The 17,791-nt window shown below is 39.6% G+C and overlaps 1 protein-coding gene across 3 annotated transcripts in view; it reads right to left on the bottom strand.

The window, feature by feature from the left end:
- Nucleotides 1-17,791, bottom strand: part of GRM7 (glutamate metabotropic receptor 7) — a 1,182,365-nt gene that overhangs the window by 390,839 nt on the left and 773,735 nt on the right. For all 3 annotated transcript variants that reach the window (XM_004714110.2, XM_004714111.3, XM_045285644.1), the window contains exon 6: nt 7,771-7,971. In XM_004714110.2, the coding sequence (XP_004714167.1) occupies nt 7,771-7,971 (201 nt within the window). The remainder of the gene's footprint in view (nt 1-7,770; nt 7,972-17,791) is intronic.

The raw sequence follows: 17,791 nt of genomic DNA, 5'->3' as shown, positions 1-17,791 counted from the left end.
TTCTCTCTTGAGAGACCCATCAAGGTATGGGGTCAGGGGTATTTAATGGATCTGTCGGTTACCAACAGGAGCTAATACGGTGTCCCGGTTTTAGACAGTTTCTCACACTGCTCTTCCATTTCAATGAGACCCAAACAAGTATCTTTCTGCAATACATAAAAGTTGTTCTGGTTAGCTGGTATCTAATTTCAATTTAACTATCAGTTTTAACACCTTTTACTTTGCAAGTAGCAGACAAGAGCCTATTCCAGGAGAAGACATGGATCTCTCATATACGCAGCACTTCATTGCTCCTACCAATTTGAGGTAATAGCTCAATGTGTGGGTGGTCACTGACATCATTTTGATTTCTTTTTGTTATGTTTTACTTCTTCCACTCATCTGTCATTTATTTGTCCTAGGGCGTTGGCTTGCATGTTGCTGTGATGTGGAAGTTAAGCAACTGGTATTTCAAATACCGGCAGAATCATTCATGATGGCTAGGGAGATAGGAGGCATCCAGATTAAGACAGACAAGGAATAAAGATCTGATCATCTATTTCCAAACATTAGCAAATAATAATCCTATATATTAAAACAGAATATTTTCTGGTTTACTGCTGAAAGATGATCATCTTTGTGTGGGAGGGCCTTGAAATACACAGTGGCCACAATAATTGACTCAATAAAAAGCCTCAAGATGGTGCAGGAAAGGGCATTGTTCCATTTGGTTGTCTGTTAAGTCACCGAGTCACTGTGAGTTAGCAATGAGCTGATGGTAACAGCATGTTCACCTACCCACTGCTCCTTAGGCCGCCAATGCACCACTGTGTCATGAGGGTCTTACAAGCCCTTTGTCGGAGTCAACTTTTTCATTGTAGGAAGGAAAAGAGAGCAAAAATCAATATCAATAAGAAAATGGTCCTAATACTGACTTTCTTCTATCAGCATGCCTTCCAAGTAGATACAGATTTTTTTCAGATTATTAGAAAGAAAATAAGAAGCTTGTCTTTCCTCAGAAGAGGAAATTAATAGTCAGACACTCACCTGTCGCCTTTTCATGGGAAACTAGAATATTGTGCTTCGCTCTAATTCTACAGCTTCGATTCATTAAATAACAGGACTGGAGCTTTTCTTAGTCTCTGAGGGGAGGGAGGGTGAATACTGCGGACCTGTGGCTACAAAAGATGGCAAACTCACCGGCTAAATATTCATTAGAATGGGACACATTGCCCAATCATCCTCTCTTCTTACATTCTTTGTTATGAGAAATGAGTCTTGTCATGCCCTTTCCATTCTCATTAAAGTTCATGTTTTAAAAAAAAATTAAGGCAGAAGAGCTGAATACTTTATTTAAGCGATAAAGTAAGAGCGCATTGTATGGCTTTGACCTTTGTGATGGATTCTATCATGCAACAGCTTATTATTTCCCGTTTCTACCAGCACTTTCTTTTTTTTTAACAACCTCACTGAAATAATCGAAAGGAAGACATGGAGAGTACTTAATGAGCCCTGGATTAAAGCGCGGGATCGAGGGAAATGAAAAGAGGACGGAATTCAGGAGAAAAAGAAGTTATCACGTAGGAAACACCTTTTGTCATGATTTCTATGAGGTATGATAATGAGAAGCAGGTGTATGCTAAGCTAACAGAAACAGGGGCCCTGGACAAGGTGGGTTTCTGAGAAGATAAAGGACAGAATAGATTCAAGCCGGACATCTGTAACTGATGAGAGTGTGTGGACACAATTTCTTTCTTCCTGAACAGAGAATGGTTTGGAATCCAAATTGCTCAGATGACAAGAAGGCATTGACCTAGTGTAGATTTTTTTTTTTCTCGGCTTACCACACATGCATAGATCTCAGAAAGTCTCCCTTATTTTGTGTGTCACTTATCTTTTGCTCCTTGACAGTGTGCCCCCAAACTCGGTGTTCAATGTGGTGGCAATATGTATTTGCTCACAACCAGCAGTTGTAAGGGCTCTGGAGGGCAACTTTGTCTCTGCTCCCAGGCTGTGCTTGGAATCATCTTAAGATCCTCTCACTTACTACTCTGAAAACATGCTGGCCATCAGCGAAAACCCCAGTTGGAGCGTTGGCCAAGACACTCACACAAGCCCGTCAATGTGGCTCTTTGGTTTCCTTGCCCCTGTTATGCCTTAGAAATGGCATAGTGTCACTTACACATTAACCACAGGTTCAGGAGTCTTGCTAATGTCAAATTATAAGCAGATCATGTGAAATGTGACATAGTGGCATGAATATATTGATTTTTTCCCCAAAAATCTACCCTACTAAAGTTTTCTGTTAGTACATCTCAGACACATTTCCTGTTAAACAATTGATCAGATGGTGATTATTTAAAATGTCATATCCAGTAAGCTAAATCTGTTCATGTTACCACCATAAGTTGGCTACTACTTGGTTATATAGGCCAACATAGAAATAACTAAATAACGATTGCCTCCAAACATTGTATAGGATGCAGTGAACAAACTGCTTGGCGTGATGAAGATGAAATTCACCATCTTTCTCTCTCCACGCATGGGAGGTTCTCTCTGTGAACCCATAGTGGTACGTTCAAGGCACTCAATTATTATTTTTTATGCTTCGGTAAATGTAAAGGTCAGAATGATTAAATTGTTCTCTACTCTGTGGAAACAAAACTCCAAGGGATTCAGAAAATTCTCTACTAAAGTAGCAGAGGAACACATTCAGACTTATTGAGACAAAGAAACTGTCTGGCCGAATCAATAAACCCCCACCCCATGTGGAGCTGATCAGAGTTGGCTGATGCAACTCTCTCCGGACCACCTTGCACTCAGCCACAAATGCGTTCTGACTACCAGGAACTAGGAAGTGCTCCCTTGCCTGGCTAAGGGCATGGATGTGCCTGCATCCACCAATCATCAGGTGACCAGACATCCCGCCTTTTGGTGTTTTAATAAAGTACCGATTTTTGGAAAGAATGCATGACAAGTTAGGGGGCGTTCTATCTGGTCCATATAGACCAAATTTTTAATCAAGAACACCCCCACCCTCTGTCAATGGTGTCCCGCTTTACCAATGTTAAAACCTGGTCACCTTAAATATCACCAACAGCCTCCCCTACCTGGCTAGGGGGGCGCGGTCATGCCTGCGTCTACCAATCACTAATAGCCTCCCCTACCTGGCTAGGGGTGCAGAAGTGCCTGCGTCCACCAATCACCAACAGCCTCCCCTACATGGCTAGGGGTGCAGACTTGCCTGCGCTCACCAATCCTGGACTGGCACCTTTGTCTGGCCAGGGACTTGGATTTGCCTGTACCTTCCAATCCCTGACCACCCCCTACTTAAAGAGCCCAGGGCCATCCCAGCCATGTGTCTCCCGCCAATAAAAAGGTCACTCCTGTAAAGTGACCAGATTTAAAGCGGGACACCATTGACCTGGGGTGGTGGGGTGGTGGTTCTTGATTAAAATTTTAGTCTATATGGACCAAATAGACCGTTCCCTAGCTTGTCGTGCTTTCCAAAAATCGGGACTTTTTTAAAACGCCCAAAAGCAGGACGTCTGGTCACCTTAATTATAGCCTGGGGTGCGACTCCCTAGGCCTGGACACTGTGGACCTTAGGACTTCACCCAGACTGGGTTTTTCTCCCCAATATAGCCTGTTTGCTCTAATTCGACTGATTTGGTCTCTGGAGCCTTGACTACCTTACAGAAACATCAGGATCCTCTGAAAATACCCATGTGAAAAGCTAAGTGCTTCCCAATGGCCTAGAAAGAGCCCCTTGGAGCAAATATTCTCTCTGATCTAGGCTACAATTTCTTTATCTAGACATCAGGAAATGGGTTGGGGAGGTTGGGAGGGGAGTCACGTTTCTTGTGACTCTAGTAGTTTCTCACTTAAAGTGGTATGGGGATACAGCGATTACGCTCCGCAGAGGTTGCTATGATTTATAAAACTGCTGAGCCCTGCCCTCAATGAGTGCACCATGTCTCTGGAACCGCACGTGTCCTACTGGATAGAATAACACGGCCCCAGAGAAAAGGAGATTATACTAGCCAGAGTCGGATTGAAGGATAAGAAAGGGAAACACTTCACACTGCCTTGAACCCACGCAAAGCCTCCATGGTAAAATGGGATGGGATCGATTGATGTTGAAAGGCCATTGTTCCCGTCACTTCGTGAATGAGAATCATGGCAGCAGTTGTGGAGCCAAGCGTTCTAACCTAGCATTATGATTACCTAGCTGTAGGTTTTGGAGGACCATAATCCTTACCTTCTCCAAGAAACAGATTTCTTACCAGTGAAACAAGATCGTGGGTGGGTGATAGTTTAAAACCATTGTGATGTTTTGAGATCAAATACACTGATACCAGGACAATACTTATTAGCACAGTATCTTGCACAGAGTAAGCATTTGATCCATGCAAGTTCTGTAGCTACTCCGAAGTTCAACAACCTTGGTTCTACCACAGACTGTATGGAAATCCATTTTGTAATAAGCCTCGTCTATTGTTTCCCAATGCGGGTGGGGTGGGCTAGAACCATCCGAGGGGCTGAAAGAGCAGATGCCTCCAGACTATCTTTGATTATGGGTTATAGAACTCACATTTTTCATTGTCAGGGGCTGCTGAGTAGTTTTGTTTGTTTGTTTGTTTGTTTGTTTGTTTGTTTGTTTTTCCCTGAGAAGGGAACCAGATTCTGGATGACGTATCAGAGGAAATTACCAAGAAAGTTATAAATAGTATTTTTTGGCCTTTAGTGTAGCAATAGAAATTTTCACAGTAAAGAATATAAAATTCAGAGTTGACCATAGTATATGTTACCTAAGGTTTCTTATATAATACAATTTATATCTGTTTCACTCTGGGAAATGGAGCTATATGTATTAGAATTTCTAGAGCAAGGTAAAGAGGAAACTACAAAAGGAAAGTAATTTGGTATTGAACTAACAGAATAATTTTTGTCTCCATCTTAATTTAGAAATCATTGGTTCACAAAATGGATTTAGTTTCTTTTCCTTTTGATTCTAGGTAATTCTTAAAGGGTTGGAAAAATACAGGCCTTACAGGTTGGTGAATGGGCTATAGATTTTGTTTCATTTTAATCATAGTATAATTATGTAAGTCATAAGGAAAAGGTTAATTTGATAATGCTACTAATCTTCATAGTTTATTAAAATTTTTCATTGTCCTATTAATACATGTTTTCTGGTCAGAATCAAATGAGCATTCCACATTACATTTAATAATACTATCTCCCTAGCATCTTCCAATCTGGAACCATTTCTTTCTCCATTTATCATGGTATAAGCATTTTTGAAGAATATTAGACCATTAGCCATTATTTTGTAAAAGGCTCCAATTTGCATTTGCCTACTGTCTCTGAATATGTATCTTGATGGGGGATTCTTTGAAATTATGCATGGATTCTCTTTTCCAACAGAATTTATCCCAATAATTTTTTTCACCCACTGATGATACTTTGCTGAAATAATTATTTCTGGGGTTTTCACAAAATGCTAATATTCTATTTACACCTCTCTGTCATTGCATCGTGCTGCCTTTCCTCCTTCATATATCAATTTAATTATTTTATTAACATCAGTATAGACTCATGTATTTTACTTTAGTTTATTCAATGAGTTAATATTCATTTTGTCTCAGAATTGACTTAAATATCTCCTTCAAGTTGCTAATTATTTCCTTTCTACTTTATTGTATCAACTTTGGAGCACTTTTTTCTTTCTTTAAAAATTTTTGTGTGTGAATTGGGTGAAGATTTACAAAGCAAATCATCAGTTTTACATTCAAAAATTCATATATATATTTTTTCAACTGCTCTTTTTCAATCCCTTCAGTGCCCCATCCATTTCCCCAATGTGTTTCTTGCTTCCATTCTTCTTTATTTCTTTCTTTTTTTTAAGATCACTTTATCGGGGGCTCTTACAACAGCCCATCCATCAATTGTATCAAGCATATTTGTACATATGTTGTCATCATCATTTTCTAAACATTTACATTCTATTTGAGCCCTTGGCATCAGCTCCTCTTTTTACACTGCCTTCCCCACTCCCACCCTTGTGTCCCCTTAACAAATCATAAATTATTATCAATTTGTTATCTTACTCCGACTGCTGTCTCCCTTCCCTAGAGGTTTCTTCCCTGCCTCTTCTCCCCACCTTCCCCCTACCCTTCTGGTGTCATTACTCCCATTTCTGTTCCTGAGGGGTTTATCTGACCTGAATTCCGTATGTTCTGCGCTCTGATATGTACCTGTGTACATGCTCGGCCTACTCTGTAGTGAAAGGCAAGATTGAGGTCATGATAGTTAGGGGTGAGGAGACATCAAGGAACCCGAGGACTATTGTGTGTTTCACAGGTGCTATACTTCACCCTGGTCGATTCATCCCTTTCTTGCAACCTTTGTGTGAGGAGACATCCCATTGCCTACAGATGGGTTTGGGGTCTCTGCTTTGATCCGCCTTGTTCTCAACAATATGTTTGTTTGTTTTTTAATTCATGGTGTAACATGAAGTAGCAGACTCATCTTGGGCTTTCCCTGACAAGCCTTGGAATCAACAATTTCTACAGGGAAGCCTACTTGTTTTTATGTATTTTTTGTTGGGGAATGGCATAGGCCCATTTCTACAGGCGTGTCATTGCCCCTAGTCATACTCAGTGCACATAACTAAGAAATATGCAATATTGGTATGCATACATACACACATATGTGCATGATATGAAAACATATGTACATATGTGCACATTTATCTATATGCCTACATTTACCCATTTACTTGTATTGTAAGAGCTGCGAGCTCATGCTGATGTGGTCTATTCCCTCCAACACCATTGATTCATGCTAGCCTTCCTCCATTCCTTATTTGTAACTTTGGCTAGCATTGAGAAACCCAAATCTCCATTTCTACACCCTACTGAATTATGTATTCAGTCCTAGCAGGTGTTCAAAATAACTTCAGACTGTAGAAGCAAAAACAAAATTTATCAGCTCTCTTGGCTGTATGTGGGTAGGGTTCTTTTGCCTCCAACTTTATCGCCCTACAGTCAAATGCTCCGGCCCTACAGCATGCAGTCAAACACTGCTCTTCTAAGCTACTTGCTTTGTTCTTTATTTTCTTGTTTGAATTCCCATTCTTTACTGTGTGATGAGGTTATACATTTGTGATGTCGTTGTATATTTTATGGTGCCTGCACTCATTTGGGGGTGATATCTACTACCAGGTTTATTTTAATTTTTGATGGATAAGCATCCACATATGCTGTGATAGTAAAAATGATCAAAATGGTATAATAAAGAGAAGGCACAGCCTTCTTCACTCATTCCACCTCGTTTCCACCCATTTCATCCATTCCGACCCATTTCTCTCCCCCTTAGATAACTAATTTCCTGTAGTCCATAATTTATGCACGTTAATACTCTGAGATATAATTTATAGTGGTTGAAATTAATTTGAGTACCTAGATAAATAAGCTGTCACTTCCTCTTTCTCTTCTCCCCTTCCACCTCCCCTTATATTCACCAAGGAAGAACCTGGTTTTGCACAAAGATCTTGGTATTTCAAGGAAAAGAAGATTGGCCATTATCCACAGATGTTTTATGTTGTTATACAGACAGTTCACTTATTTACAGATTGATTCCAATATTCAAATTATGAAAACAAGTAGCTTTTGACACATATTCAAAAGCAAATAACTGATTGTGCCACAATGTAACAGCTCATGTTTTATGTACACAGAGTACCAAGACTCAAGATTTCAAAAGGCATGGAAATTAAAGACTCACCATTGAAGTTAACATTTCTGATATATTTCAACAATTTCTTGCCTCCCGCTTGCTCCATCTCTGGACAAACACCTCGGTAGTCGGCACAGAGGTCCTTGTTCATGTGATGAAGGGCATGAGCCATAGCATAGACTGCGTCAATCACGAACTGAACCTTCCCCTCTTGCTCATAGTTGGAATCTTTTCCAATTCTCTCCTGCCCTGCACAGTAAAACAACACACACACACACACAGAGTTGGTGCTGACTAGAATAGCTAAATTTGAACTGAATTTCAAATATAATTAAAAAAGCAAAACAATGTCCGTGTTTTTAGGATCAGAATGATTCAAACCCTTCGTCAGTATTTGTGGTTGCTGTACTAGAGTGTCTTAATAATTGTTGAGACCTTAATTTGGATTACATTATAGTGATCCTTCACATCTACCAGACAATCTTTAGAAGCAGCAGACCAAATGAATATTTTTTAATAAGAAAACATACTATTTGAAATATAATCTCCCCCGCCCCCCCAAATGAAAAGATCTCAGATTAGAATCTGGCTTGCTCCATTCAAATTGTTAAAGCTGTTATCCTGAAAAGGTGACTGTCCACAAGAAAAATGATAGGAATCAAAACATCATACCTGCATTCATTATCTTCTTATACAAACTATGTGTGGTTGGTCTCAATTGTTGCTATTACTGGCACATGAGTTGTTTGAACTAGAAACCCTGGTGTTTCGAGTTCCGTTCTTTTCTTTCCTTCCCTCCTCGCTGTCAGATACATGTCTAACAAATGGCCAAGTTTCATCAATTCTATCTTTGAAACAGTGAAGAATTTCTTCCACTAGAACAATGCCATTTCTGTACCCCTGCCCCCCATCTCCTAGGGGGATGAGAGCAGTGCTGGATGGATCCTGGCACCATTCATTGCTTCAGGTTCATTTTTTAAACCATAGAGATAATCACCTCCTCCCCATGATTTGGATTCCTCAGTGACTTGCCATCACTTATTTTTTAACATACTCATCCCCTACTCTGACAACTGAGATAATCTATTATTTTATACAACCTGACTCATAAGAATAATTGATATGGATCAAGTATTTATGCTCCATTGAGAGTTTATAATATAGATTAATTTAATCTTTACATAGGACATATTATTAATCCTCATGTTACAAATGGGAGAGCTGATGTACTCAACCCAATGTGCTCATTCATTTGCAGGTGGAGCAATGGTTACAATGCAGCTCACTCAGACTCCCAAACCCACATTATCTCTACTCCCTTGCTCCACTCTGTCCCCTACACATTATTTTGCCTCATACAGGTACCATCATTGTTTCCTGCCTACTCCATACACACAATGTAAAGCTATCTTCTTTTATGCTCTGTGCATTGTTGGGAATATTCATTCTGCTCACATTCACCTCTCCATGACCCAACCCAAAGGTTGTTTTCCAACACTTCACCTGTCAAACATGAGCACTGAAAATAAGGGTGCTAGAGCAAAGTGGGGTGAAGAAAGTAGATGGTGCCTAGCTTTTGATCAGAATAGTATAGGGGCCTCAAAGGCTTGTATTCAAACAAGAAGCCATCTAAGTGAGGAATCAACTAAGTCCACACAGAAGAAACACACCAACCTGTGTGATCCAAAGACAACAATTACAAAACTCAAAGATGGTGAAGAGAAAAGGATCAGAGCTAAAATTATGAACACCTAATATGTAGAAGGCTATGAAAGACAATGGGAGCCCCAAACCCATCTTTGGAGTATACAGTATTGTCAAACCAAGCCACTGGCAGAGCCATTGTAGCCAAAGGCAAGAATCCCAAACAGCCTTACTATCAGGCAGAGAACACTGTAATCTTGATCACGCTGCATTATTCTCCATACTTGGCCAATTGACCTCCCTATAGACAGGAACTGAGTTTGTTCTGGGTGCAAGTATCTCTTAGTTGTTCCATGACAGAAATTCCCTCCCTGGCTATTTGAATGTGGATGGGAGTCTTCACCCTCTTACACATTATTTGTGTTTTTGTCTTTATACCAATATGATATTATCCTTAGCACCTTAGTGTTATTTGTTTTTCTTTGTTTTCTGTTGGATTTTCTAGCTGTGAAGCACTGGAGAAGTGGTTAAAAAGGATAATAACTGATACAAGGTGGTATAGGGAATGCACGGGTGGGGGTGGGCAATAGTGAGGGAAAGAGGATTTGGGAGTAAATCATGAAGGCAAGGTGGGGGGGGAGCACTAGAACTGATCATGATTGGACAACTCATTTTAAAGGCAATTTCACTATGGGGTGTGTGTGAGGTGGGGGAATTGTTCTAGGATAGATGTGGTGGTGATTATACAATTCCCCTTGAGATGACTGGACGGTGGAACCATTCAATTTTATGATATGGGAATTATGTGCCAATAAAACTTTAAAAACATTTCTCTAAACCTTCTCAAACTTTTCTTAGCATGTTAGCAGGGTACTTCTTTATTGTAATGCTCTGTCTCTGAAACTCTTTTCCTTTCTTTTTATATTTTACAGTGTTAGCACTGGAAACATGATTTGGTATTGTTATTGGTGGCTCTGGTTAAGTTAGTTCTGGCTCGTAGCGACCCTATGCACAACAGAAGTAAACACTGTTCAGATCTATGCCCCACTAAAGAGTAACTGTAAGCATACCGTTATTAAATACGTGGCAGCGATCTTTAGACCTCCTGTTCTCCTAACAGTGGGTCATGTTCTCAAGATTCAATTTCACGTTCACAGCAATATTTCCCAAATTGTGTGCGATGCACAATGTTGTGGCGAAAGACTTGCAGAGGAAATGTACAACTACTACCACGTCCCTTACAAACCACACAAAGAATTCCTATAAATCTTTCAGTTTAAGCTAAATAAATAAAAATTAGATTGTTTACACTGATTTTGCCAGTGCAATTAACATCATATTGTAAAGAGAAATCTTCAAGGAGGAATGTTTGACTTTCCCAAATTTATTTGAATTCTTATTTTTCCTCTTCAGAATATGCCTTACTACTAGTCTTATATGACTATATATCTTATATGACTATATAGTCTTATATGACAAATATCACTCCACTGTAGGCTAATTGCTTCTGGTCTATCATTGAAAGTAAGTCGCCTACTGTCTAAACTCACTTCTATTGAGCTGATTCCAACTCATAGTGACTCAGCACAGGATTTTCAAAACTAAACTTTTACAGGACCAGACAGCTTCCTCTTTCTCCCTTAGAGAGGATGTTGGATTTGAACTTCCCACCCAATGCCATCAGAGTTCCTGGGCTCTTATAGAATAGGAGATATATATATCATCATGAATTCATATTGCTATTTCCACATCAAATTTAAGACTATAAAACTTTTAATTAAACCTCTACGTCAATATATGTGCCTCTTTCCTCTCATGTGAAAATTTCTGGTCCTTAATGATACCACTAGGGTTAATCATTTGCCTTATGCACATTTAGATATCATCCTTAGAAAAGCAATATGTGGCTATATCTCTACAGAAATATACAAAAATGATAATGCTTTAAATGCACTACTTTCTCTCTATGAGAGTATTAAAATAATTACTTCATAGTTTCATGTGTTTATTTTACTTCTGATTTTAAGGATCAGATTCTAATTGATTGGTCTGATTCCGTAGCCTACATTCTGTAACTGGAGACTGCACAAATTCAGAAGCGCACTTGGATCATTTAGAGAAATGCACCACCGACTTGCCCACAAAATAAATGTCAACACATATTCAAGAACTGGTAACATGCACTTTCATCACAGCCATGGAAAAGGCAAGGGAAACACATGGATTTGTGGATTTTCAATTGTTCCTATAAAGACTCCATTTCGATGGGAGTAATCAAGAAAAAGAGAGAGGTGGAGGGATGTGCGAAGGGCACGGAAAGGCAAGGAAACCGAACAAAGATGTGTACTAATATAAACTGAAGAATTCAGATAGCTGAAGCATTCAGTAGAATTGAAAAACTGGCCTAATGCTTACTTTAGGTAGCAGGGTACTAAGAGGGAAAAATTACCATTATATATTTTTTTAATTTCAAATATTACTTGAAGTAATTATCTTTGAAAGGGTTTTAGAAATTATGTCTGCCAATACAGTGTTTCTGAGCCTTACATGTTGCAGAAATGTATTTTATTGAACCTAAAGTCCAAATGTAAGCATACTTTCAGGCTAAAGTTTGGAAGAGTCTTATGCACAAATTCACTAAAACATTAATGTTGGGGTAATCTGTGAATGATTTTTTAAAAAGCCAGTATACAAGAAAATAATGTTACATGAGATTTTCCTATGAAGTCAGGCTCTGTCATGGTTTCGGCAAAACTGTTTGATTCTGGGAAAAGAGAATCAAACAAGTGGTCCTTTACATCCTTTACAAGTGAAGAAATAAAAGACTCGCTTGACTGGATTGTCTCCTCTCCCAATTGGCACACATTTCTCTTTGGAACGTGAATAATAAGGGTAAACTCAGACTCTGTGGCTGCAGAATTTTATTTTCATTGCCATATTTTATAGTGACCTCATTTCAAATAAAAATCTATTCTTGCAAGAACAATTATGGAGAGCACAGCACCTGGACTGAACCCAGAATCTGCAGTGTTGCTGCCCCTCCTATTGAGTGGGAGGCCCAGTGGGAAGGAAATGGAAAGGAACCACTCCTGAGATTTCAGGAGCTACATATCCCTAGGTGGTTTGGGTTTCTGGTGTATGTTTTGGGCTTCAAGCACTTTTCACAGTATAATGTGTAATTTTCATCAGAACATCTTTTTTTTCAGGTTCTTTTCTCCCCATTTGCCAGACTATAGGAATGAAATAATAGAGGTGGAATAACTTGGCTAACAACACTCAATCCTAAGTGGAAGGAAGCCTGCGAGTGAACTGCAGAACATCTGACCATGGAGGATATGCCATTGTCTTCTCCGCTCCCCTGCCTTTCTGTTGCTTGACTTCAAATCACAGACACTTGCAAGAGGGTTCCTTCAATTGTTGTTGTAATTGTTTGGTGCTGTTCAGCTGGCTCTGACACATAACAACCCTATGCACAACTGAATGAAACACCGCCCGGTCGGGTGACATACAGATCAGCATTGTTATGTCTGAGCTCGCTGTGGCAGCCACTATGCCAGTGCACTTCTTGATGGTCTTCATCTCTTTTGCTAACCTTCGATTTTATTGAGTCTGGTGTCCTTCCCAGAATCGAGTGTCTTTTGATAACAAAGTGTGTTAGGCAAAGCCTCACCATTAGCATTTCTCAGGAGCATCCTGGGTGTATTTCTTCCTAGATAGATTTGCTTGTTCTTCCAGTAGTTCATGGTATGTTCCAAATTCTTGGTCAGCATCATAACCGAAATGCATTCCTCTATAATCTTACTTATTTATTGTCCAACTTTCACATGCACATAAGGCAGTTAAAAAATGCCCTGGGTTAGGTCAGGTGCACCGGTTAGGTCAGGTCAGTTTAATGAAGTCCTGTGCAGCAAATTTCCTCAATCAGTACATCCTTTTATTTCTTGGCTGCTCCTTCCATGAGTATTGACAGTGGATCCAAGTAAAATGAAATCCTTAGCAACTTCATAGTTCCTCTCTATCATGATGTAGTCTATTGGTCCAGTTCTAAGAATTTTTATTCTCTTTACATTAAGTTGGAATCCTTACTGAGAGTTGTAATACGTGATCTTAATCAATAAATGCTTCAAGTCCTCCTCACTTTCAGCAAACAATGTTGTGTCATCTGTATATTGAAGGTTGTTAATAAGCCTTTCTTCAATCCAGATGTGGAATGCTTCATATAATCCAGCTTCTGAATTACCTATTAATATACAGATTGAATGAGTACAGTATAGAGTATATCGAGTATAGTTTATTGAATGAATGAGTTCCGGATGCAGCCCGGAACACACCTTCCTCATTTGAACCATTCAATATTTCCTTGTTCTGTCTATAGGACTGTCTCCTGGTCTACTTAAGGTCGTCTCATGCTCTCCATAGTTTGTTGTAATACACACAGTTGCATACATTTTAAAGAAAACTCCAAACAATGCCATTGAGGAGATGACAACTCATAGTGACCCATAGAACAGCACCACCACCACCCCCGCCCCTTGTGTTTCTGAGGCTGTAGCTTTCTACAGGAACAGAAAGCTGTATTGAAGTGACTAGTGGTTTTGAACGGCTGACCTTCTGGTTAGCAGCCCACTGCACCACAAGTGCTCCTTGAATACCTTTATAGGATCAATAAAATACAAGTAAACATCTTTCTGGCATTCTCTGGTGATAGCCAAGACTCCTCTAATGTCAATAATGATATCCCTCCTGCCCCATCCTCTTCTGAATCTTGCTTGAATTTCTGGAAGCTCCCTGTCTGTCGCTGGAGAGATATAGCCATTGTAGATCAGCAAGATTTTACTCATATGTACTATTAATGATATTGTTCAATAATTTCCACATTCTGCTGAGTCAGCTTTCTTTGGAATGGGCAAAAACATTGATCTCTTCCATTCCATTGGCTAGGTAGCTGTCTTAAAAATTTCTTGGCAGAGATGAGTGAATATTTCCAGTTCTTCACGCACTTGTTGAAATATTTCAATTGGTATCCAGCCTGTCACTCCCTGGAACCTTGTTTCTTGCCAGTGCCTCTGTGTAGCTTGACCTTCCTCCATCAGTATCACTGGTTCTTGATTATATGCTACCTTTTGATATGATTGAATATCTACCAGGTCTTTTGGTGACTCTGTGTGTTCCTTCCACCTTCTTTTGATGCTTGCAGTGCTATTCAATATTTTGCCCATGAACCAACCAAACAAACTAAATCATCAAAGAAACACATCAAGATGATACAGACTCATAGTGACCCTCTAAGCTAAGGACAGGGTAGACCTGTGCCTATGGGTTTCCAAGATTATAATTATCTGTGGTACTCATCTTTGCCTGCAGAGACACTGACCATGTGATTAGCACTCCAATATATAACCTACTACACCACCAATCTTTAATATTGCAACTCAAAATTCAAAAACTTGAAATTTTCTTTCCTTCTATTGTGTCACATGGTAAATCTATGGATAGTTTTCACTCTTAATTCTTGGGGTTTTTTTTGGTTTTGTTTTGTTTTTAAAGTTAGAACCAGAAGAAATCTTAAATTTTATGTTTGCTATGATTTTTCACAGCCTTTTATCATACAAGACAGACAAGAAAGGCCTAATTGAACTACTTCAAAAGATAGAAAATGGAAAACTGTAGAACACAAGAGAATATTACTACTTTTTATATCAGGAAATGCCTGTTGTTGGAAAGCCTACGAGGAGGGCCAGCAGAAGCCATGGAGGTCCTGCATGAAATCTTTGGACATGGTGGAGTCAACAAGTGGTCTCAAGATGCCATTGAACATGGCAATGGCAAAAGAACAAACATGTGTCATGCTGCCATGTGTGGAGTTGCCAATGAGTGGAAGCTGACTCAAGAGTAGCAACAATAACTTTCTACTGATTTTTTTTTTTTCCGCTACAGAACCCGGTAAGGAGGAAATATATGTTCTGACAAACGTAAAACTATCCTTCACCCTTCCTGGGTAGAAAAGTTATCATCACAATAAATTATCAAAAGGTTGCCAGAGGAAGAAAAATAGAAAACAAACATGATAAAGGCCAGGCAATTTAACACTCATTTTTCACCTTTGATGAACACTATTTGCCTGTAATTAAACCATTAGCATCCTAAAATTTTGCAAGGTGAATACTGAGTATATTTACAGATTACAACATAATTCTAGCAAGAGAGAAAAATATTGTCTGGCTACAAATTCTCATTTCTAACCATTTTCCATTATGGATAACTACTGGGAGGGGGCTTTATTTTAATTTTAAACTGTGTTCTTCTGAAATTTCCTTCTCGGATTGCCACTAAGCGCAAGTAGAGATTCATGCAGTGAATAAAGTGTGTGCGACTATGTTTTGGCGCTATGTGCACAGGGTGCAGGATGGAAAGGCTGCACGGGATGTGTCCACGGAATAGTCACAGACTAAGTTTGTGAAAGGTGTCCTGAGAGACTCCACCAAGAAATCTGTCTGTGGCCCTAAGCCGTTCCTTGTGGCGGTAACAGCTGTTTTGTAAAAGGGGAAGCACAGTGAACTTCTAAGGCAGCACAAGAAAACGTGAGACGCCTGTGACAACCACGCAACGATTTTCTACAGAACAATAAGGCAGGTTCCTTTTGAAGTTCTCAGATTTCTTCCACTCTTTTCTGAAGCGAATCTTCTATGCATGTAGTGCTGGTTGCTCTTTCTATGCAAATCATTGGAGAAGCATACTTTTCAGAACTGAATTAAGGAGTTTAGAAAAAATATTAAAATTAATTAAATTTCTACAGATGCCTAAATTCTAACCCCCTTTTTTAGCCTTACCTCCTTCAATAATGGGGTACTCCCCCCGTAAATTGATTTCTTCTGAACCTTAAAACTCTCAAATTACTTCCATCAAGTTGATTTCCTATGCATAGCAACTCCATAGGACATAGGACATAGTAGAAACGCCCAGAAACCCCTATGGTATCTGAGGCTGTATATCTTTACAGAAACAGAAAGTATCATCTTTGTCCTATGGAGGAGCTAGTGGATTTGAACTGCTGACTTCAGATTAGGACCCAAACAAATAGTTCATTGTACCACTAGGACTCCTTGTACTAGAATTAGATTTTTTTTTTTTTTAGATTTAAAAATGTATGCAGGTAATAAGAATTTCACAAAACCCAAGTTTTCTGAGTACATACATAACTTCCACCTTAACTGAATGGCCTTCTGGACCATTGCCTTCACAGATACAGCCACTGTCTTTCGGAGTCAGCTGAGAGGACCCCGTCCTGTGGAGCCTCAGAGAAGGTCTGCAGGTCAAGGTGAGCTGGAAGAGCTGTCTTGCTGTGAAGGGACAGGTTGTCCAGTGGTGAGGAAGGACTTCCAAACTGCATCTACATGCGTCTTGATCTTCATCTTGCTCTGTCTCTTGTTGCTTCCTTAAGAAATCACTGAGCTGTACATCTAGTCTGGGAGCTCCGTGCATGTAATAGGATCCATCACTGAAGCCAGCAGAGAAATTAAGAGTGCTAGAGGAAGGATGGCTATTGCAATTGATGAGAAGTTTGAAGAGTGAAGATGAGTCTGATGTTTTAGCTCATAGTAATTCACTTTGAACAAATAGTACTTTTGATTATCATTCAAAGAGTTAGATCATTTCTGACATTGCTGCTAACCTTTCACAGTTTCTTTACCAAATTTTCTTCAAATCATCCAGTTTACTTGACCTATTATTTTCTGCTTGGATACTACCTGAGCACACAGCTGTGGAATTCTGAGATGAAAGAGTCACATTTATCTTCATCCCCATATTTAGTCCATTTTCAAATTTCTTTGAGTCTTAAATGTGTCTCTTTTCTTATTCTAAGTTGTCATCATCGTATTTAACCTGGGCTAGCACAGCCTCACTCTGGTCCACATTATCTATTCTGGCGTGAGGCCAATACAACTGTCTGATCACACAAGAGCTAGGTGGAGATTTTGAAATTGCAAACCCAGTTCTTTCACTCTCTTAATTAAGAGCCCTTGCCAATGGAAATGCAATAAACCCTCCACGTGGGCTGAAAGGTCGCGCATGCTATAGGGCCCTCCAGTCACATCCCAGGACACAATTTATTTGCCACGGCCCTCGACACGTTAACCTTTTTCTGTTTCATTTAAGTACAAAATACTTTCGAACTTTATGTCTCTTCTGTCTTGCGTATTCTTGCTGTATCTAACTGCTACTGGAAAGTGTCCTATTAAAATATGTCAATGCAGTTTTACTGACACAGAAAGTTGGAACTGCCTGCACGGTTTCCTTCGCCTGTTACTAGCATAGCACTGGGTCGATCAAAAACACAAAGAATAAAATGAGCTGACCATAGTTCCTGACAGAGAGAAGAGAGAAACACGAGAGGAAGAAGGCAGGGAAGGAAACAGAGGGAGGG

Source organism: Echinops telfairi, unplaced genomic scaffold (assembly GCF_000313985.2).
Source record: "Echinops telfairi isolate 266 unplaced genomic scaffold, ASM31398v2 ScPeMD7_7474;HRSCAF=8512, whole genome shotgun sequence".
Lineage (NCBI taxonomy): Eukaryota > Metazoa > Chordata > Mammalia > Afrosoricida > Tenrecidae > Echinops > Echinops telfairi.
This window is presented reverse-complemented; position numbering and strand designations above follow the sequence as displayed.